Genomic DNA, 23,306 nt, shown 5'->3' with positions numbered 1-23,306 from the left:
TAATGTTAGCTTACTTTCACAGATAGTGGTGCTAATGTTAGCTCAATGTTAGCTTGTTGCTTCAGTTCAGTTCAGCAGCAATTAAATGCACAGGTGTGTAGATACAGAGTATAAGTATTATATACACATAGATAAGTTAATGAAGATTAGAAAAAAATATAAATGTTCTCTGAGAAACAGGGCCTTATGTTTCATGATGCCCCTTTTCTTTTACCATGGGAACCAAAAAATAAAAAAGTAATCCGACCTTGTGTAAACTTTGGTGGATACATTGTAACTCCACTATACACACTGATCGATTCATCAAGGAGGGGTTGCTGTTTTATCTCTACAACACAAAGTATAAAATTCTCCTCGAACACATACTGTGGGAGTGGTGCTAATGTTAGCTTGCTTTCACAGATAGTGCTGCTAATGTTAGCTCAATGTTAGCTTGTTGCTTCAGGCTTTTATGTAGTTCATGTTGTAGTTGAAGTTTTGTTGTGTTTTGTTTTGTTTAATTTTTTTTTATACACAGAAGTTCCACTTGTTGCCATTTGGAGCCAGACCAACCTTATCAGTCATCATTATGTTATTTTCTATTGATATTACCTCACTAAAATAGCTGTAGTATTATTATAACAATCAAATTTTGGTAAATGATTGTCCCTGCATTTTGAATTTGGAATACTTTATTTGTTTGATACAGATACAAATAAAAGTTAAGGGGATTATAGCCCCCCACTGCAAGTATATAAAATAATTGTTGCAAGATGATGTTGAATGATGCTAATGTTAGCTCGCTGTTACCTTTTGGAGTCGTGGTCATGTTAGCATGTTTCCACTGGTTTCTTTTTATTTATGGATGTACGTAGCTGAATGGTTGTTGCGTTTTGTCTGACTGACATGTTCTGTTTATGGTCTTTTGGAGCCAGACCAACTTATTAGCATTTTCTTATTTTGACCAATATTATCATTATTACTGTTATTTAGCTTCAACATTACCTTACTGCCTTTGCTGCAATAATGTCATTACATTAATAGTTTAGCAAATACTTGTCCCTTGAAAGAAAATTACAGTGATCGTGAACTACTGTCTCTCTCACACACACAGACAAACGCACAAACACACACGTCCACACAGAAACTCCACACTGATCTGAAGAAAGCAGTTAGCCACAGCAGGGTCAAAGATCAAAACAGAGGATCCCTGACATGATTATAAATTGGTCTTTGCAGACTCCACATCCATTACTACAACACATGTGAGCACTACAACACCCATAATGCCATCATCATCTGCAGTTACCAGTAAGTTCCTCAGAAACAAGATATTGTTGTCAGTATGTTGCTCATTTATAGTCATATAGGATTTCAATTCCTGGATCTTGGTTTTTCTAGATTCCACACATATTACTCCAACAACGATGGAGACAACAACAGCTGGACCAACTGCAAATGTTCCAAGTAAGTGCTTTAAAATAGTTAGTATTTCAAATTAAGTGAGGTCAAGTTAAGTAATTCAAAAACAACAGTATCTCACCAGCAAATATTTAAGCAGATTAAAGTTTTGTTTCATTTTGGTATTGTTTTCACTCCAGTAATGACAGAAATCTGATCCATTTGTGGTACTTTTCTATTGTGATAAAACAAAGATATAACATGGATGATGATGTCAGAAATAATCCCCTGCCAGCTGAAACAGATTCTTCATCTTTGATATTACTGTTCTTCATGGAGGATGGAAGTGGGGGTGCTGGGGGGCTAATAACTAGATTTCTATCACCAGCAATGACATGTTTATAAACTGGTCTTTGCAGACTCCTCACCCAAAACTACAACACATGTGAGCACTACAACACCTGTAATGACATCATCATCTGCAGTTACCAGTAAGTTCCTTAAACAAAACAAGATATTGTTGTCAGTATGTTGCTCATTTATTTTCATGAAGGATTTCAATTCCTGGATCTTGTTTTTTCTAGGTTCCACACATATTACTCCAACAACGATGGAGACAACAAGACCTGGACCAACTACTGGTGTTACAAGTAAGTGCTTTAAAATAGTTCGTGTTTCAAATTAAGTGAGGTCAACTCAAGGGTCTTTCGTGCGTGTTTCACGGTTTGTGTGTGTGTGCACGTGTGTGAGCAGTACAGTTTGAGCCCATTTATGAGTAATACTGCATGACTGTTGACATGAAGACAATAGCAATGTGAATAAATGCAAATTTCAGCCTTGTGCCTTTTTCTGCTACTCTCTTGACTCTAGACCAAAATATCCAAAAAGGCCTCCATAAAAAGGCCCATTTATTCTCTTTCACTCATCACTGTCCAGTCTCTATCCGGTCTACAGCACCTTGTCCTTTTCTTGTTTATCATAATTTTATTTGTGTGTGTTATTCAGGCTTTGCTGTGGAAATGTCCTTAAGATTAGACCTGAACTTCACTGCAGAATTAAATAATAAAGAAAGTCCAGTTTACAAGCATCTGGAGGACAGCCTTGTCAAAGTGGTAGGTCTGATGTCATGATGGCTGGCACTTTAAAATATAAACTCCTGTTGCTGATTTCATTAACTGTCTTTCTACAGTTCCAGCAGCAGTATAAAATAATCACGGGGTATGTTGGCGTTTCCTTGACAAGATTCAGGTATTTATTGAATTAATGAAATTGAGATTTGGAGTCGGGAATCGCTTCACTTGATAACTCTTTACTGCATATGTTTGTCATCACAGGAATGGAAGCGTTATTGCAGACTACGTTGTTAGAGCAACACAACTTGATGCTCAAGAAATCGCGGAAGTCAATAAAAAACTCCCTGATGAAATGAAGTCTATTGCAGATGTCATTGGCTCTGTTAGTGCGCTTTACAACAGTAAGTTTACAAGAAATTTCCATTTCCTAAAACTATCTTGCTACATTTTTAACTTCATTACCTGATTTTTTTTTTTCTCCCGAGGTCCAAATCCAATTGACGTTAGACCCACATATACTGGCAGGACCATGACAATGGCATGTCCCCCTGGTGGCATTGACGTGGGTAACATTTCCAAGTCTATATGGACGCATGATGAATGGGAAGTAAAAGACAGTAGAAGAACTGTAATCACTACTAGTGCCAGACAGTCTGTGCTCGTGGTGAACAACGTCATATCTGCTGATGTTGGTACGTCAAAACCTGCTGAATTTATGATGTCATAAGCAACAAATCACCAAGAAATCATGATACCGTTTGAGTAACTGTTAGCTTAGTATATACCCTCTAAAGTTGTTTTCTATATTTCATGACTCTTGTGTACTGAGATATACAGTTCTGGATTTTTCATAATATGTGTGATACATACAGTGAATGTGATGTATAAGCCATGAGGTTTTAATACATCCATTAATGCAGGATATAATGATTAAATAACACCTCATCAATCACTGAATAATACGAACTCAGTTCCTTTCCTGTCCACCAAAGTAAATTGATTTATAGTTACACAGAAATATGAAACTCTAATTGTCAGATGTGTTTGTTTCTTTCAATAATAGGACATTATAAATGCACTCTGGACAGTGAAGTAATGAATTTCATTCAGAGAGGATATGTAACAAGAGAAGACATCTTAACAGCTCCGATTGTTCGACTCCAGAGTGAAATTAATGTTGAGTGTGAAGATGGAAAAATTCAACCACTTCAATGTTGCGTGCAGTCATTTTATGAAGTCATTTGGACTCAAGGCAACAGTGTTTTAATATCAGGTAACAATGAAGCAACATTGAGTTTTGTCCAACTTTTCACTGCTGAGAAGCTGGAAGCTCGCATTCATCTGATGTTTTAAGTATCAATTTTCTCTGTTCATAGAGAGTGTGGTAAGTGATGGAAGGTACTGCGTCATCTACAATTACAAGCTTGAAAGCTGCAGTGGATCAACAAAGGAACAAGTATTTTCATGTGAAGTAGAGAAAGATGGAGAGAAAATAGAGGGGTTTCAAAAGACTACAAAGATGACAATATTCAATGTTGGTAAGAGCAAAATTTTTAATGTGATTTTGATGTTTCTCTGCAGTTTCGCTTTTTTTGTTTGACAGTTGTTTTTTGTTTTATTCTTGAAGCTGCTACATGTGATGATGCTCCGTATGGGACAGGACAAGTAGGTGACATAGCAATAATAGCATGTGATCAAGGTCAAGAGGGGAACAAGTCTGCAATCTGTGAGGAAACAGGAGAGTGGAAACTTACAGAGGACAGCTGCATCATAACAAAAATCAAGGAATTACTGATTGAGTCAGAGGTAGGTGATGAAAAGACACATCCTATTTTCCTGTTTGAAATCAGCAAAATACAGTACATCCCACAGGGAAATATTAAAAAGTATATATTTCTCCCGGAGGTCGGGACTGCTTATGGAAAGTATAGCCCATAAGGTGCGCCCAGAAAGAAATATCTACTATTTATGTGTTTTTTATGTTTCATTTTTAGGATTTGGTTTTGGAGCAGGTGCCAGAATTTGTGGCAAATCTAAGCAAGGCTGTCAAGAGGGAAGAAGATGCCATTGCAGACTCATCTGCAACTATATCTGCTATTGTTGACATAATAAGCACAATTGCAAATATTTCCAAGAATGAAACTGTAGATAAAGATGTCATGATGGTAAGATGAAGCTCAGTGAGTATCTAAGGTCATGCAACAGCATCACTGCAAAAGTCACAGTCTTACCAAGTGCATTTATATACTGCCTTGTCAAAAAGTCAAAAAGTATAATAATACTTATCTTACTCTCAGATGCAAAAATGCCACTGTGTGTCCATCAAAGTTTTCATCATTCCCTGTGGTCATCAGGACATTTTCAATTATTTTAACGGGAGTGCCGCATTTTAGCTTCATGTTGAAACAACAGCAAAAATGTTTAAAAAAAATACACAAATGTTTAACCGTGGATAAAATGCTATACTCATCCCACCACATTTGAGAAGCTGGGGGACAAATACTGTCAGAACCAATCATCACAACCTACACGTACTTTAATCAGACAACTTTTTTAACATTGAAGTAGAGTATTGTACTTGATTGTTACAAGCCTACAAAATCTCATCACCCACACAAGCCTGGGGGATTGTCCTCTCTTCCTCTTCATTTGACTGACATTTTTACTCATGAAATCCTAGCATCTATTCTGCATCATAGCAACCAAAGCAATCTTAGCTACTACAGAAACTTTGGTCAACACAGGCCCTCGATGTCATATTGTACAAATATTAAAAATTGCAGTAAAAATTGCAGAGTTCTTATAGGCTTCTTCTTGAAGTTATACTGTCAAAAAATCCCTTTAACTACTTACTTTTTTCATATTTGTACACAAATATACATGACTTTAGCTTTTGCAGTGATGAAATGTGCTTTATGGGCATGAGTGCAGTGATGGGACATGAATATAAACACTCAGTGTGACATTTGTCTTCATCTGCAGGAAGTGCTGCAAACAGTTGATGTCATAATTGCTGATGAGGCAAAAGAGTCCTGGGAAATTTTGAATGCAGATAAAACCAGCAATGTCAGCTCAGCATTGCTGGGTTCAATGGAGACTCTCTCCAGTGAGTTGACTGGGGAGTTTAATATCACAACACAAAACAACCGGATCATGCTCAACAGAACCCAGTTTAACAACAGCTTTAATGCAGACTTGAACTTCAGCCTCATCATTGACATTCCAGACACCAACTTGAGGAATGTTCACATCACTACCATCCTCTTTCCCACGCTTAACAATGTAATGCCAGCACGGACCGCCAATGACACCAATTTTTTTAACGCCACCAGTAATCAAACTGAGAGTGAAAATGCCATTAATGCTGCTGTATTGCTCGTCAAAGTCGACAGAACAATTCAGAATGTCACTTTGAGCTATGACAAGCTGAACAACTCTCTGACACTTGACCCACAGTGCGTCTTCTGGAACTTCACACTCTTCCAAAACTTTGGTGCTTGGGATGAGGAAGGTTGTATGTTTATTTCTGATATAAACAATACGGTGACCTGCAGCTGCAACCACCTCACCTCATTCTCCATTCTGATGGCAACTAACGTCCCTCAATCAATTAGAGAAGTTTTGGACGTAATCACTTATGTTGGAGTTGGCATATCCATGGCAAGCCTTGTTATATGTCTCATCATCGAAGGATATGTTTGGAAAGCCATTACCAAAAACAGCACTGCCTTCATGCGCCATGTTGCCATAGTGAACACTGCACTATCTTTGCTGATTGCAAACATTTGTTTCATCATTGGTGCTGCCATCGCAAAGAATCCTCTTGAAAACCCAGGGGAGAACTATGAAGTTCCAGTCGGACCGTGCAGCACAGCAACATTTTTTATGCACTTTTTCTACCTCGCTCTCTTCTTCTGGATGCTTGTTTCAGGACTACTCCTCTTTTACCGGACAGTCATGGTCTTCTCCCACATGTCCAAGTCAACCATGTTGGGCATTGGCTTCACTTTAGGTTATGTTTGCCCTCTTATCATAGCTGTTATCACTGTTGCTGTTACAGCACCAGGAAATGGATACATCAGGAAATACAACGCTTGTTGGCTGAACTGGACCAAGACAAAGGCTCTTCTGGCATTAGTGATTCCTGCCTTGACCATAGTTTTCATTAACATTTTGATTGTTATTGTGGTCTTGTTCAAAATGCTACGAAGAGGTGTGGGAGATGCGGCCCAAAGAGAAGAAAAGCATACGTTGGTTGTCCTTGCAAGATGTGTGATCATCCTGACTCCTTTATTTGGACTCACATGGTCGTTGGGGGTTGGAACCATGATATCTTCAACAAATAAAGGGATCCATATTGCCTTTGCATTCTTCAATTCACTTCAGGTATTTGCATCCCCTGAAATACCAAATTCTGCTACTGACAAAGATTTTGTGCAATGAGAAATGGTCTTCTTGTGCTTAAGAAATTTTTTTGCATGTCTAATTTCCCTCAGGGTTTCTTCATCTTGGTGTTTGGGACACTTTATGATTCAAAAGTAAGTTGACTTTACATTTTGTATAACACTTTTTGTTTACCCAGTGTGGTGTTTTGTTGTTAGATGAAAATATGGACCCAGACATACAAGCAACATTACCAGAGGAGTTGTTCTCAGCAAAATGTAAAATGAAAACATAAAGCTAAGGAAGGGCACCTAAAAAAACATAGCAGGGACTAAAGATAGAGCCCTGGTTTGATGGCATATGACATTTTGTAAACACAAGTTAGTTCGCTGATCCAGGTTGTCTTCTTCCAGGAGCAGGTAGAACCATGGCTAAGTCCAGAGAACATTGGTTAATAGCTGAGGGTATTAAGGGTTGAGACTAGGTTAATTGGATTCTCTAAATTGACCGTAGGTATGAATGTGAGTGTGAATGTTTGTTTGTCTCTGTATGTTGGCCCTGCGATGGACTGGCGACCTGTCCAGGGTGTACCCCGCCTCTCGCCCGTTGACGCTGGGATAGGCTCCAGCCCCCGTGCGACCCTTAATGTGTAGGAATAAGCGGAAGACAATGGATGGATTAAGGGTTGAGGAATTCAATTCTGGTATGTCCTGAGGTGGATGTATGTGTACTCCACCCTCTGATGCACACTCAACTCTTAACTCCCTCGCATCTGTTCTGCACTCGCTCATTGTCAAGTTGAGTCTTGAGACTTGGAAGGCAGGGACAAGAGATTCCTCTTTCTTCTCATTGGTCATTTTCAACACCCACAGCAACCTACTTGTGGGTATGAGCCAAGCACACATTCAGAGTAATCGAGTGCTCACTCATAAGAAGCATTTGTGTGTTCGGATCAGAAATGCAGCAGTTGGGATTTGGTTTCCCTCTCAGGGGTACTGATCTGTGCTCTGGTCGATCAGCATGAGACGAAATATGGTTTACATTAAATGGATGCCGATCTTCGAATTTGTATACGTGCACGTGCCCAGTTTTAATGCAATCCCTGGTCACATTGTCATAAAAACATACAGTGCATGGTAAGAAATACAGCATGTGAATATGAGTCGTCTCGTCTCATCGTCCTTCTATTATCTGGGTACGGGTCACGGGGGCAGCAGCCTCAGCAAGGAACCACACTCTTCCCAGCCCATTCCACTAGCTCCTCCATGGGAATCCTGAGGCGTTCCAAGCTGTCGTTGTTGTCGTCCTCTGCTTATCGGGTTGGTCCAGGTTGCGTTTCAAGCCAGCTGACAGATATAGTACCTCTAGCGTGTCCTGGGTCTTCCCCAAGGCCTCCTCCCGGTTGGAAATGCCCGGAAAACCTCCCAAGGGAGGCGTCCACCTCAACTGACTCCTCTTAACATGGAGGAGAAGCGGCTCTACTCTGAATCCCTCCCAAATGACTGAGCTTCTCACCCTATCTGTAAAGAAGAGCCCAGCCACCCTGCAAACTTGACCCCCTCCATCACCAGGCTGTGCCTGGAACTTCTTTCCAAAAAAGTTATGAAAAGAACTAGTAATAAAGGACAGGCTTGGTGGAGTTCAACCCTCACTGAGAACAGATCTGACACTGCCGGCAACGTAAACCAGACTCACTCCTCCAGTAGAAAGACTGAATGGCCCTTTGTAAGGAGCCATCCACCCCATACTCCTTGAGTAATCCCTACAGGGTGCTCCAGGGAACATGGTCATAAACCTCCTCCAACTCCACAAAATACATGTGGATTGGTTGGTCAAACTCCCTTGCCCCTCCAGCACCCTTGCGAGGATAAAGAGCTGATCCACTGTTCCATGGCCCGGACGAAAACCACATTGCTCCTCCTTGATCTGAGGATTTGCTATCGCCTGACCCTCCTCTCCAGTACTCTGGCGTAGACCTTAATGGGGATGACCTTTTCCGTGATCCTACCAAATAGTTGGAACACACCCTCAGATCCCCTTCCTTAAAGATGCAGACCACCACCCCAGTCTGTCTCTCCGAAGGCACCGCCCTCGATGTTCATGCAATGTTGCAGAGATGTGTCAACCAAGACAGCCCTACAATATCCAGAGCCTTGAGATACCCAGAGTGGATCCCATCCACCCCCGGAGCTCTGCCACCGCAGAGTTGTTTCACTGCCTTGGAGACTTCTGCCCCGGAGATTGGATGAGTCTTCCTTGCCCAGCCCTTTTTCCATGATGGAATATGTGTTGTTGGGATTGAAGAGTTCCTCAAAGTGTTCCTTCCACTGCCCAATTATCTCCCTAGTTGATGTCAGCAGCCTCCGCTCCCCACTGTAAACAGAGTGGGCAAGTTGCCGTCTTCCTCGCCTGAGGAGACAGACGGTTTGCCAGAAACTTTTCAGAGCCAACCAATAGTCATTCTCCATGGCCTCACCAAACTCCTCCCATGCTCAAATTTTTTGCCTCGGTGACTATTATGGCTGCACGCTGCTGGGCCTGCCAGTAGCATTTGGCTGCCTCTGGAGACCCAGGGAGGGATTGCAATAAGAGTGGGTACTCTGAACTGCTGTTCGGTGCATAAGCGCAGACAACAGTCAGGACCTGTTCCCCTACCTGAAGGCGAAGGGAAGAAACCCTTTCATCCACTGGGGTAAATCCCAACATTCAGGCAGATAGTCTTGGGGTGATCAAAACCACAGGATCAGACCGCAAATGCCCCTGCCTTGGTCTGCTGCCTTAACCACATTGCACTGGACCATTCCGGACGTGTCCATGTAATCTTTTTGGGCTGGACCCTGCCAGACCCCATGGGTGTATGCCCATGAATGTGAAACAAAAGCAGGGCAATTCCTGTGGAAAGCAGTCTCTAAAAGGATCTTTAACATCACCATAGAAATGAGCTGGTTCAACTAAAGAGTCCTTTAGTGTGTTCTTCTCATCAGGAGCGTTAAAAACTGAAGGCTCTTTGTCTAGCCTATGTGTTCAAATCAAGTGTGTCTAGTCTGATGTGCAATTGTGAGCGAGTATGAAACCTCAAACTACTGATTTGTAACAGCAATGAAAGGTAAGATGGAAACTTGCCAAGCAAAGCTCTGTAAATGAATGAAAGTCAGTGTTTTTCTCTAGCAAAGAAGGCCAATCCACTCTTTCATATAACACATTGATGGGTCAAAAACCAATCACTGGTCGTGCAAAGAAGGGCACTATAAAATACAGCAGCAACAGTCTTCAGAATATTAGTCAAGGCATGCATATACAAGGCATCTCCATGATCAAAAACAGTCTTATTCTTGGTTGCCCAGTGATCTTGCTACTTCTATGTGAAAAACATGACCTTCATAGATTCTGAACTGGAAGCCAATTTTCCCTTTCAGCTTTTTGGTTCCACAAGAGTATTTTTTTTGTTTTGTTTTTTTTTGGGGGGGGGGGCGGTTTGTTCAGCCTTATGGCCAAATATTTATAAGAACAAACTATTTCAATGTGCATTGTTCTGTAGAGTACGGATCCTAATGCTTTCATCAGTCCCATGTGACCGTAAGAATAGTCTCATTTAGTCGTCTTATGGTTCAACACAAGCTTGGGCTCAATAAGCGACATCAAAAGCAGATTTAGATTTCTCATTTTTGTAAGGTTTGGACCAGTACTATCTAAGATTTTGCCATCTTCGTGATAATGGATGTCACAATGCAGGCCATTTTAAAGTTTTAACTTTTATTCTTTGCCATATTTGGCCATGAGAAGGGATCAGGAAAACAAAACAGTTATTACTCCTTCCCACATGGTTGGATCTTGTCAATCTTCCCCTTTTTATAAACATCCTGCCCTGAAGACGTCTATATGCCATTACTGCTTTGATTACAGCACCACCTACTGGTTACAGCATCAGAGAATCATTGCGTGTTCTCTGGTTCTGCCTGTTAGATGAAGGAAGTGAGAATCTTTCCACTGAATACATGCATTGCTCATGTCAGCTCTGTATAATCCAAGCTGTTAGTTTATAAAACTTCCTCACTCTCCTGAACTTCTACACACCCCAAGGGATGCCTGGCCCATTTATAGCTGCTTGTGGGTTTTCTCGTTGGTTTTGGAACTTAAGAATCAGATGTTTGAAGTGATAGTCATGCGTCACATTTCCCAGCATGCACAGGACTTCAACACTAAACTTACATTTCATTCATTCTGCCTGTAGATCCGAGCTCTCCTTTCAAGACAACAACCTTCTTCAAGCACAGGCTCAAATCCAACAACAAGAGTGAGTGCTATTTAAAGCTGCATTCTCATTGAAGCTGATTTATTTGTATGATTATGCAAGTAATAGCTGCAGAAAAAGTTTTAAATCTCATTGTCGTACTAAATGTCTTTTGTGTCTCTTACAGAGTACAAGTGGTGGAATTTCCAATCTGAGTGGACTGAACCTTGTAAATAGACTCCGCGGAAGGAGACGTAAGATATTGTTTTATTTACTGAGGATCACATGCTTATTTTGTATATGTTTCTGCACAAATAATTATTTTTGTCTTTCAGATATCTACCATGTCTCGGGGGCTGCAAACTCAAGCAGCACAGGTCCCTCAGAGTCATACATCAATATCTAAATCAAAGCAACTATCCTAACCAAACGTCCCATCATAACTTGTTAAAGAGCTCTCTTATTTGATGGTTTAACAAACTCTCTAGTGTCTGACAGTGCTGACTCTTTTGTTTTTTATGACAGAAGGTAGAATGAGATGGTAAACATGAATGCAACATTTCAAGTTTGATATAGAAAGTGAATATTGTAGTTCCATTCAGCATTTGCTGGACTATGTTTAAATCAGGCAGCACGGAAAACTCATTGTTCATATTTCTCCAATAAGTGGTATTTCTTTAATCAAACCCATGTACATTTGCGCAGATTGTAATGCTGTAAAAAATTGAAGGTACACAAAACTGTAGTTTTTTTAGTAGGAACAAGTTAGACTTATACACCATAACTACATAACTTCATAACCGGTAATTCTTGAACAGTAATATGTACAAAGTGATGATAAGAGAGAAGCTTTATCATTGCCATTTCAATGTACCCACCAGTATGAGTAAGCATCCTATCTAAATGACAATAACCTATGTAGGTAGAAGGTAATTGCCATTTAGATTTAACAACAACAATACTATCGACTCAGAATTAAGGGAGTCATTGTGTGTGAATTAAGATGCTGTAATATGTCAATTTACTGAGTTTTATCTGTAAATTTACATTTTGAAATCTTTATTTTTTAATATATAAGGGCTGGTATGTATGTCATGCACTTTAAACTGTTAATCTCAGGTTGTTCCTGAAATGCCACATTTAAATTGTAATTTACACCGTAAGAAAGTGTATCTGAAAGGGAGAATGCAAATTCCTTTAGTACACTTGTCTAGATTTACCCTCACAACTAACTGTAGAAAATTATGGAGACTTTTACACCAATGTAATATTGGCACATTTGAGTCAACTTAATGTGAAGGTGTGAATCATAATGGAATAAAAACAAAGACATATTGTTTTTAGAATTCTTAACTGAATTAGGTTTACAGGATCAATTGATCTCTCTGTCTTGCTTTTTCTTTCACTAGTCTATGTATGGCTTGATCCAGTAACCCATTTCATCAAGGTTACCTGAGGCACCTGACCCGGGCTCAGTCCAAGCCAGTATGACTCAAGTTACTCATTACCAAAAGCACACTGCAAAAAAGGGTACAATAAAGATATAATCACTAAATTCAAGAGCCATCTACTAAATACTAGTGAAATGATCTGTCCATGCAGCAAGTTAATTTTACTTGATAAGATATCTTGAAATAAGATTTTTAAATCAAGAAATAGGTAGTGTCAGAAAAGTATCCAAAGTATTAAAAACAAGATAATAATGCTTATTTGTAGATTAAATTACTTGAAATCAAACTATCTACAGCTCAGTAATAAGGGGAATATGCTCAATATAAGAGAAGTTATTTCAAATTACAGGTTAAAAATGTCAAATAAAAAATATTTTAAGTAAAATTTACTCAGTTTGAGTACAGCAGGATTAAGATGCATCTTGATACAAGTTGGCTCATCTTAAAATGAAACAAAATCCATACAAAAACTAGACACAAAACCTTAGAGCTAGTCCTTATTCCTAGACTATCTTGATTGACAAACTGAATCAAAAGCCAGAACTGCATAATAACAATCCATTTATTTATTTACAAAAATTTGGGCCTTTTAAAGACGGACGAAATAAAAAAAAAAAATCAGCATTGTAAATGGAAATCAGATGTAATACACGGTAAATGCAAAAATAATAATAATATCACAATGCACTTATAAAATGCAATTACATGCCAGTTAAAGTGCCATATAAGCTCCTCCTAAAAATACAAAAAGACCTGTTTAAAAGAATGTAGGACCCCTGATACATGTATTTTTTCTTTTAGCAAATAACCATAGGACTCTGAACTGTGATGTGCTAACCAGGTCATGATCAGCAAACAAAAAGCAAGCAACTAACCTGACAAAATGTTTCTTACTCTTGCCTAGGGCCCCACAGTGTCTAGAAACGTCTCTGTCTGTAGCTATGTTTGGCTAATCTTCAGCAGGAAAAAGACAAGTCGGCTCAGTGCAACATTTGCAGGCAGTTGACCAGACTAAAACCAAAACATGCATTTTTTGTGTGACCTTGCCTCTTAAAAGAATCGAAATTGAGAATCATTAGGAACCGGAATCGAAACAAGGAATTGGAATCGGAACTGGAATTCCAGTTCAAATGATTCAAACCCTACTCTTCACTTATTTTTCAATGAATGACTTCCATTCAGCTATTGCTTTTTTATATGCGCCACTGGCGTCTTGATCGTGGATGGCATCGCAAATTACCACGGTCTGAATGACAGAGAGAACCGCTGCAACACATTTTGGGTAAGTCAAGTGCAAAGTGTAGTAGTATGCCATTAACACCAGCATTCCTTCCCAAAAATCCTCTTGGGGGAGGTTGCATACAGGCCTGTTTCCCACAGCAACGATGCAGGTTGTTCCATCATAAAGCAGTACTGGGGAGGAGATTGGCCGCCTCTCCAGGTAGAGCCCAGGGTCTTCACCAGGCTGGAACAGAATGATAAAGACAATAGGGTGGAGTTATGTATCAAAACTGCTTAAGAGTATGTTAACTGAAGTCATTAATTAACTGACCAGGTTGACAAACAAATGTTCAAATGATGTATGTTAAGACATAGGAAATTAACATGACTGAGTTAGAGTTACTGAACTTCATTCAATTTTTAGATCTATGAACTACACTACTACTAAGTACACAGGACACTTACATTTCGGATATCTTGAAAGCATGGGTATGCCTCAAAGACTTTTGAGGGTCGGTCTTCTTCCCTTGTAACATCTGAATCAACGAAAGCCCGTCTGGCCTGGAACTCAAGGTCCAGAATTTGTGCAACATCACTTAAGTTGGGTCTTGCATTCAGCTTCTTGTACATGTTGCTCAAAGTCCGGTAGCGCCTTGCCTGCATCCTCAGACTGTCTTTGTGTGTTAAAATTGATAAAACAGAAAAAAGGGTGGAGTCAGACAAATATATTTTCATGTAAAATTTTTTACACTAACATCTGAAAATAGTAATCAAAGATGATTTCTAATTAAATTACAAGACAAACACATTAGAAAGTGATTGTAACAGTCAATATTAGGTGTAATATATAAACACTGTAGGACATCTGTACTCATTAACTTGACAGTCTTACACATCCTTTATCGCACTGCTTTATTTTGTCTGTGTATGGTCTAATTGTAATTGTGTAATATGTTGTATTGTTTTATACATTTTTAATAAAAAAAAAAAATAGCACTCATGTTATAATCCAGGATATTTACGAAGGCATCTTTTGATGCTAATGTCAATTAATGTGTCTTGTCACTTTTTAAAAAAATATTTTGCAACTATCCCCCCCACACACACACACACACACACCAGACACAATATCCATACACGTTTCTACAAAAGTACAATTTCGAAAAAACGTCTACTAAAAATTTACCCAAGTTTTAAAAGTAATCTATTTAATTAGTTTTTTTAAAAATGCATCATTATACATGACTTAGGTTAAATGCATTGTTTGTGAGTCAAGTTAAGCTAAAATTATTTTAGTTTAAAATTGTTCACAGCAATGTTGGGAATGACTTTAAACCGACGGATATATTTTATGAGGTTATTTAAGATCATAGCAGGGTGAAAGGTGGCAAAGAGTGAGGGCAGACTTACCAACATCCTTTACAGATGTAGTTGGCGTGCTGGATAAGGAGTCTGCACATGAGCTGGATGATTGCCGTGAAGCCAACTTGCTATTGTCAGGTTTCCAGGAGAGTGGCTGGAGTGGGGATGCTTTTTTGTGATGAACGTAAAGTAAAAATAATAGGAAAGTCTTATTACAGGTTTTAATTTTTTTTTTTTTTTAGATGTACAGAAACCAGAAAGATCAACCAACATTAGGAACATACCTGCAATGGTGGTGTCCTCTAATTCATCGCTGCTCTTAAGTAGTAAGGTACTACCAGAACCACTTGTGTCACTACTCATCTCACTGCTTGTTTCACCACTCTGTTCAGGTCGACAGGGACAGATGGTGTCATGAGTCTTCTTGGCCGAGCCTCGTTGCGGCATGGATCCCTGTCTCTTCATTGGGGACCTCATATTTTGGAGTCGCTTGTACATTTTGGCGTAGACGGTAACCTGTGGTGTAGGAAAAGAAATTTCATACGTTTTTGTCCTGGATCCCGTAGCTGATTATTATTTTTTTTTTTTTAAGAGAAAGAGAAAACATTACTTACATATGGCATATTTGTGTTATCATCACGTAGCATGGGGTAATATTCAACAATCTTCTGTGCCATTGTTGTCATCTCAAGTTTGGAGGGGTATTTTACTTTACTTCCCATCGGACTAGCACGCAGAATAGCAACCATGCTTGTGACTGTGTTCCGGATGAGTCTGCAGCAAAGCTCCTTGGATAGCTTACAGTCCTTTTCCTTTCCAGTGCGTAGCAATGTAAAGTACTGACTACGCACCATGTCCAACTCTGAATCCGTATAGAGCACATACTCCGGTGGATCTGGCATCTTCATTGTTTTGTCAGCAGTTTCAGATATGGGAGTAGAGGCCTGAGGCTGGCATGGTGGGATGGCACTAGTTGAGGGTCCAAGACCATTTCCACTACAAGTGCTGGCATCTTGGTTAGAAGCTCTTTCACACTATTACAATTGTTGGGGATAAATAAATCAAAAATACAATTACGAACATTGATCATGTGAGAAAATGTGTCCAATAAATCCCTGCCAGTGTGTATTTACCTTTTCACTGATAAAATCCCAAAGCAGCTTTCTTTTGAAAAAAGCTTCAGGGCCTGGAAAAAGATCCTTCAGGTCATCCCGGCTAAGGGTTTTCAAAGCCTCCTCATCAATGCTGGCGGCTGATTGATAAAAACATTTAAAAAATAAGCATTTTAGATGAGACATATTTCAATCAGGAATTGATACCTGGTTATGGTTGCATGTCATTCGCAATTATCCATTAAATGAAGCACCTCCTTTTAACAAAAATTTTTAACATCAAATTTACGGCCTAAGGCAGTACTTTTTGCAAAAAAAATAAAAAACAAATAAATAACGCTGTCCTAATGTTACTTATAACATTATCACACCAACAACCTCCCTTTCAGAGATACAAATCCAGACATTAACTTAACTAGAACGAAAAACGTGATTTAACTTAACATTACCTTCCAACACCGACAGTATGGTGTCGTCAAATTTGTCCATGTTGGGTTTTCAGAGAACTCCCGCTTGCTTTCAAATAAGCGGAACCGAATAAATATAAAATCACTTGCGACAAGACCATGAACTCCAATGTGGTTTCTTCTCTCTCCTATCTGCCCAGGCAAGTTGGTTTACGACTGACCTTAGCAGGCGGGAAACCGCTCCAACCACGCTTTGTCGCAAACTACTGACGTCATCATAGTGTGAATATTAAATATGGTTTAAAATACCAGATATTGGCCTTAAAATCTTTTTATTAAATGTATGGTACATGAAAGTTAGTTCATATAAAAATAAAAATTAGAAAAAAAAATTACCTTCTCCTTCCCATCATGCATCGGCAGGCATCGTCATTATAGGCACAGGAATCATCATGGCGTCGTACGGATGTATGATCTGTCTTGTTTTTGTCGCATTAAGTGTAAAATTGCTCCTCAGCCACACAAATGCAATTCATAGTCGTAGTTCGGACTTTTGGGTTTACTGCGGAATTGGTGGATGTGAACAGGACTTCAGAGTTTTCAACTCATTCTTTCGCCATATTAAACGGACGCACCCGCTATATTTGACGACTGTGTGCCCGCCAAGCGGATGGAGATCGACCACCACGACACCCCGCTCTTTGGGATCGGAAAACTTTGGTGTAACAGCAACCAGCACTATAATACCGACTGAAACTCTGCAGCCTCGGCTTGTTGACTGCCCTGTCACCGTAAGTGTTAACACAGCTTCACACTACAATGTATTTTGACCTCTGTTGGCTAAGTTAACTAACTGGAACTGATTTTAGTTTATTAGCATTTATTTTTGTGTATCCATATTGTAACATTCACTTAATAATTTTTAAAGCTACAAAGTGCAGTTAAATGGATTTGCCTTTGGAGCATCAAAATGAATTATCCAGTGAATATTAGCACAACATTTTGGATTATAGGCTAACAGTTTGACAAAGAAATACACACGCAAAAATGTTTAAATAACAGTGCTCATGGAGACGCATAAAAAGTTTAAGACTAATGAGCTAAATTTAGTGAAATAGTTTGCGTGTAAAAAGGACGTTGAATTTTATTGTCAAAAATAATATTGTTACTGTTGATAAGTTGTTATTTATAGCAAGATAGAAATAAAATTAGACAATCACCTGCATAGTGCTTTTTTAGGTGTTTGACTGTGAGAGGGGCAAAGGAATCAACAACAAATCTTTAGTTATTCAACATTTTACAATTACATTAATCATTTACTTTGTGTGTGTGTGTGTATGATTAATTAATTATCAAATTAATTATCAAAAACTACAGTACATCTAGACACTTCCTTATTTGCTTGTAAATATTATTTTTGTCTCTTAAGATATTTATGTTCAGCTTTGATTTAAGTCAAATAATGAATGTGTTGGTCTCCTAGATTTTGAAAATAATGCTTTTTATTGTTAGTATCGAAAGGAAGAACCTGATATTGCCAGATCAGCTGCAGCTTTTGCCGTCAGTGTCCGCGAAGAGTGCCACTTGTCACAGGTAAACTTGTCCTCGTGAACCAGTATGTTACACTATTTGTATCGTATTTGCTTTGAATGGCAGTCCTTATACGTAGTGTAGTGTGTATTGTGGACTTCTTAGATAGATTCATAGTGCAGGAAATAATCTACATAAATGTCATATTTTTCCAGAGAACAGTCAACAATGTCATCTCAAGGGTGCAACAGTACCAAGCTGTTCTCCTCAGTACACTGAGGGAGAGAATGAGAAGGGTGTTTGAAGAGAATCCAGAGACAAGCCCTCAGCTTCAAGGTGCAGCTTTGGCCACGTTTGATACATTCACAGATCCTTTCTCCACGACTGCACATGGACAGAACAGGGCCATTCGGGAACTATTCAATCCAGTTGACCCAGAGGAAGTAGCAGTGTCCCAGAAGATTTGTTGGGTGAAGCAGGGTCGTTCTCGGGTCATGTCCAAAAGAAACAAAAGTTTTTACTATGTGTCACTCATTCAAAGTCTCAAGCAATTATTGACCAATTCCAGAATCTTCACAATGCTGAACACTGTACCACAAAGGAGCAGAGACGGGTACTTTTATGATTTTAGTGATGGGGCCATCTTTACCTCTCATCCTTTATATTCTCAAAGGCAAAATGCATTGCAAATAATACTATACACAGATGAAATCGAAATACGTAATCCCTTGGGGTCCCATGCTTCGGCAAATCAATTGCTCATGTTTTATCATAGTTTAGGTAATATTGATCCAAAATTTAGATCTAAGTTGGCTTCAATACGACTCCTTGCTATTGCTAAGGCAAAAGATATTTCAGAAAGGGGTGTTGATGTTGTATTAAACAGAATTCTTGAGGATCTGACCCAGCTTTACAATGGTGGAAGGATTGAAACTCCAAATGGTGAGTGAGTTGTTTGGTGCTGTGATAGCTCTATGTGGAGACACACTTGCCCAACATGAGCTTGTGGCTTTAAAGAAGGTGTTGGTTCTGCTCATAGCAAATGTAGACACCGTGAATGCAACTTTGACGATATGCAAACTCTTTTTTGAGGAAGATGAGTTTGACTGATGTGTTTCTCCATAGTTCTTTTATCAGTGTCTTAAAATAGATAATGCAAGCACAGATGTTTTGAAAGCATCCCTCAAAACCACTGTGGAATTAACAGAAGAAGTAGACTACTTGATGTTCCCGCATTTGATCTGATCAAACAAACTCCCCAGGACATAATGCACGTCATTTTTGAAGGTGTCGCACCAATGGAAGTAAAGCTTGTATTAAAACACCTTATTCTGTCAGGAAATATAGAATTAGATGAGTTTAACGCAGCCATTCAAAACTTTCCTTACTCACCTCTCGATGTACGGGATAAACCATGTCCTATTAGTGTCAGCACTCTAACAGCTAATGACAATAAATCAAAACAGTCTTGTGGGCAGATGTTTATACTTTTAAAAATACTACCTTTTCTTTTGAGTGGTGTGGACAGTGAGTATGTCAAATTTATTCTTAAGTTAGTTGAGATTGTACAAATAGTCCTGGCTCCTATTATTTCTCTGCTAACTGTATTGTTGCTCAGAAGTAAAATTGAGCAACACCTGTATCAGTTCAAGCAACTTTTCCCTGATGCTGATGTAATACCTAAGCAGCTTTACAGGTTACATCCTCCCAGTCAAATCATGTCCCTTGGTCCTTTCATAAGGAGTACGTGCATTCGCTTTGAGGCAAAGCACTCCTGTTTTAAGCAATGGGCCTCCAAGTTAAATTTCAAAAATGTGTGTAAATCGTTAGCCAACCACAATCAGTTTCTTGAATGTTGTCAGAATGAGGTCGGTGTTGAGCATCCAATTTTTGCTAATGAAAGAGAATCGGGGCCTGTATTAGCTATTACAAATCCTGAATATGTGAAGAGAAAAGTCAGAGATTTTGTGGGATGAGATGTCATGAAATCTACTGTCTCTGTGAAATGGTATACCCTCAATGGCAAGAAGTACATCAGTGGGAAGCCGATGATAGTTGCTGATGTGAATGACACTCTCCCAGTGTTTGGACTGATTAAGGATATCTTTTTGATTGATTCCTCTGTTGTTGCTTTTGAGTTCCAGCGTTATGAAACTTTACATTTTCATCAAACATTATTGGCTTATGAAGTGGTAGTGCCCACTCTTGCCCAGGGTACAGAAACCATACATGAGCTTATCGATATACAATTCATATTTTTCTGTTGGCTTCAGAGAAAGTGAGTTTGTGCCAATAAAATATAATCTTTGTGATATCATTGCATCAGCCTGAGGATTAGGGATGCACATGTTTATTGGTTGACCCGCTGATGTCAACCATCAACAAAATAATTCTGTGAATCAGTCTATCTGATGTGTATCTGTCTTTCACAAAAAATGTAATGGTTCCCAAGTGTTCTCCAAAAAAATGATTTTCTTTTTTGGGTATGTTTCTTTTTTTATACACAGAAACGGTAATAACCTATTGCATATATTTAAAATTATCTGTCATTTCTTTTTTGGGCTGAAGAAGTCTTAACGTTTAACAAACGTAACGTGTTTTGTTTTTTTTAAATGTTTTATGTGAAAACTGCTAGCAGTGTAACACTGTTTCTTAGGCATGCAAAAGATGGTAATTTTTGCATCACAATTTCATTTTCAATGGAATACCGAAAACATGATGTGATATTTAAAACAAACATTTTTATAAATGAAGATGTTTTCCTTCATCTGGATTTTTTAATTGTTGTTTTCAAGACTTTTACTCTCATCACAGTTTTCGTGTTAGGACAATTTCTGAAATAGCTTTGATGGGTTTTTTTTAATTCACAGGGCACATTGATAAGTCCTTTATAAGGCTCGAAGTCATGTGTTTTGGTGACTCATGACATTTGTTTTAGCACCTTGGATCTGATTGTCAAACATCTCAACTGAAAATGTGTAATCGTTTAACAAGTCACTTACGTAATTCTTAAATCGAGCAACTGAGATGGTTACTGAATCTTGAAACAAGTTTAGTTTTGTTGAAAGAACTATTTCAGCTTATATTAAGAGTTATGCACTGCTTTTAAGATTCCTGGACTGAAGTAGGTATGAGAGACATGTTCATACTCAATTTAAGATTATACTGTAAAATGAATGTCTAAAAATAAGGCAATAGCTTTTTAGAACAAGACAAATGATTTATGATGCCTTAAAATAAGTTTTTAAATCTTGGCAAGTGCCAGATAATTTGCAGTGGCAATAAGAGGGTCTACTCATTCATAGGATATCTTTCCTCTCTATTTTATCTAGCTTTCTTTTCTAAACCATCCATCCATGCATGTTCTACCACTTATCCTGTTGAGGGTCGTGGTGGGTGAAGCCTGTCCCAGCTGCCTTTGGGCGAGAGGCCAGTAACACTCTGGACGGTTTGCCATTCCATCGCAGGGCCAACACATATAGACATGCTCTTGTATGACTTTGGACTGTGGGAGGAAGCTGGAGTACCTGGAGAGAACCCATGCAGGGAGAACATGGAGACTCACACAGGAAGACCCTGTGCTCCAGCCAGGGCTCAAACCTGGAACCTTTTTGCTGTGAGACGACAGTGCGGACCACTGCACCACCGTGCTGCCCCATTTTCTATACCATCTGGTAGTTAAATTAAATATTTACTGATTGAGACTATTTTTTCCACTGTTACAGGGAAGTAATAGTTTTAGTTCTTGGTGGAGAAAGTAAATAACAACTGGCCCTATTTAAGTAATATATGTCAGGCAGTCAGGAAATGGTGCTATTTGTGTGCATCCAGGGCACGTTCAGCCTGTATTAAGCCCAGTATTTAGACGGTGCATAATCAGAGTGCAAATCACGGTGAACGCCACAAAGAGTCGTCATTCGACACAATTAGTCATAAGGGTTTTTAAGGGTTTATTCAAACCAGTTAGAGTGCTGCATGTCATTTCCTTTAAAGCCCAAGTTGCACTAGGACATGCTGTGTTGCTATATCTGCAGTGCACGTGTTTCAACTCGGCTTCTCATCTGAAGGAACTGACCTCCACTGTATGTGCACATCCATCCATCCATCCTTCCATTTATTCCTGTGAAGGGTCACGGGGGGGGGGGGGGGGGGCTGGAGCCTATCCCAGCGGCTACGGGCAGGGTTCACCCTGGACAGGTCACCAGTCCATTGCAGGGCCAACACATAGAGACAGACAACCATTCACACTCACAGCCACGCCTACAGTCAATTTAGAGTATCAATCAGCCTCGTCCCCAAATTGCATGTCTTTGGACTGTGGGAGGAAGCTGGAGTACCGGAGAGAACCCACAGGGAGAACATTGAGACTCCACACAGAAAGATCCCGTGCCTGAGCCAGAACTCAAACCCGGAACCTTCTTGCTGTGAGGCGACAGTGCTGACCACTGCACCACCGTGCCACTCATGTGCTTGCATGTCTTATGCTAATATGCAGGAGCAGTGTTCATCCAAGCCACAGGAGGTGGAGCAGGCCTGGGAGCAAGGTGAAGGACAGTTTTTCCACGTTTCAGGGCGCAGCACATTTCCAATTGCAATGCGGTTCTGGTATTAAATACAAACAGTAATGCCACTGAGCAAAGACCAGACTCTTCTTTGTCTAGTGAAAGGGTTTTGTGGTGTCCCAAAATGTACCATGGTTGTTCAAAACCATGCCTCATGAACATACTTGAGCTTACTTGGTGTGACAGTTTCATTCACTTGAAACTAGTAGTAACACATGCTTGCCTGCTTGCTAATTGGTCCTTGTGATAAGGCCCTGTAAGTTAATTGATTTTTCAAGTCGCTACAGTAGCTTTATTTTTTTATGACTTTACACACGCTGACTGTGGCATAGCCCAGACGTAGAGTAGCCACTTAGCAAGCAGTGCTGCTGGTTCAATCCTCACTTCCTCTGGTGACCACATTGAAGTGTCCTTGACCAAGATACTGAACTTCTAATTACCCCCCCCCCCCCCCGACCCTTAACAGAAAAGCAGTATAGAAAATGAAGGATGCATGGAAGCTGATGGAGTATAAAAGGGGAACCCTCCAATGATACTATGTTCTCGTAGAGGAAAATGTTGCACTGCTGAAAAACATCTGATGAACAAACACTG

The 23,306-nt window shown here is 39.4% G+C and overlaps 2 protein-coding genes and 1 pseudogene across 3 annotated transcripts; 2 read left to right on the top strand and 1 right to left on the bottom strand.

The window, feature by feature from the left end:
- The first annotated feature begins 1,810 nt into the window (after positions 1-1,810).
- On the top strand, positions 1,811-11,473 carry LOC147242276 (adhesion G protein-coupled receptor F4-like). The gene is made up of 15 exons (XM_086190229.1): positions 1,811-1,871; positions 1,965-2,030; positions 2,386-2,492; positions 2,570-2,628; positions 2,715-2,854; positions 2,939-3,145; positions 3,517-3,726; positions 3,830-3,991; positions 4,081-4,259; positions 4,448-4,618; positions 5,436-6,839; positions 6,950-6,991; positions 11,068-11,130; positions 11,255-11,321; positions 11,403-11,473. Exons 1-15 carry the CDS (start codon positions 1,847-1,849, stop codon positions 11,471-11,473), a joined length of 2,973 nt encoding a protein of 990 aa, XP_086046355.1. The 5' UTR covers positions 1,811-1,846.
- A 1,589-nt stretch (positions 11,474-13,062) lies between these two features.
- LOC147242275 (uncharacterized) lies at positions 13,063-17,018 on the bottom strand. The gene is made up of 7 exons (XM_086190263.1): positions 16,663-17,018; positions 16,235-16,353; positions 15,716-16,135; positions 15,386-15,617; positions 15,150-15,269; positions 14,205-14,413; positions 13,063-13,983 (listed from the first exon to the last, which is right to left on the bottom strand). The coding sequence occupies exons 1-7, from the start codon at positions 16,700-16,702 to the stop codon at positions 13,672-13,674; spliced, it is 1,452 nt and encodes a 483-aa protein (XP_086046389.1). The 5' UTR covers positions 16,703-17,018; the 3' UTR covers positions 13,063-13,671.
- Positions 17,019-17,025: 7 nt separating this feature from the next.
- Positions 17,026-20,903, top strand: LOC147242274 (uncharacterized; annotated as a pseudogene). The gene is made up of 3 exons (XR_015110709.1): positions 17,026-17,411; positions 18,133-18,213; positions 18,366-20,903. The product of XR_015110709.1 is annotated as an uncharacterized LOC147242274 (transcript).
- The last annotated feature ends 2,403 nt before the right edge of the window (positions 20,904-23,306 follow it).

This window comes from Aulostomus chinensis, chromosome 20 (assembly GCF_037954235.1).
Source record: "Aulostomus chinensis isolate RoL2024-O1b breed Wild chromosome 20, RoL_Achi_v1.0, whole genome shotgun sequence".
Lineage (NCBI taxonomy): Eukaryota > Metazoa > Chordata > Actinopteri > Syngnathiformes > Aulostomidae > Aulostomus > Aulostomus chinensis.
This window is presented reverse-complemented; position numbering and strand designations above follow the sequence as displayed.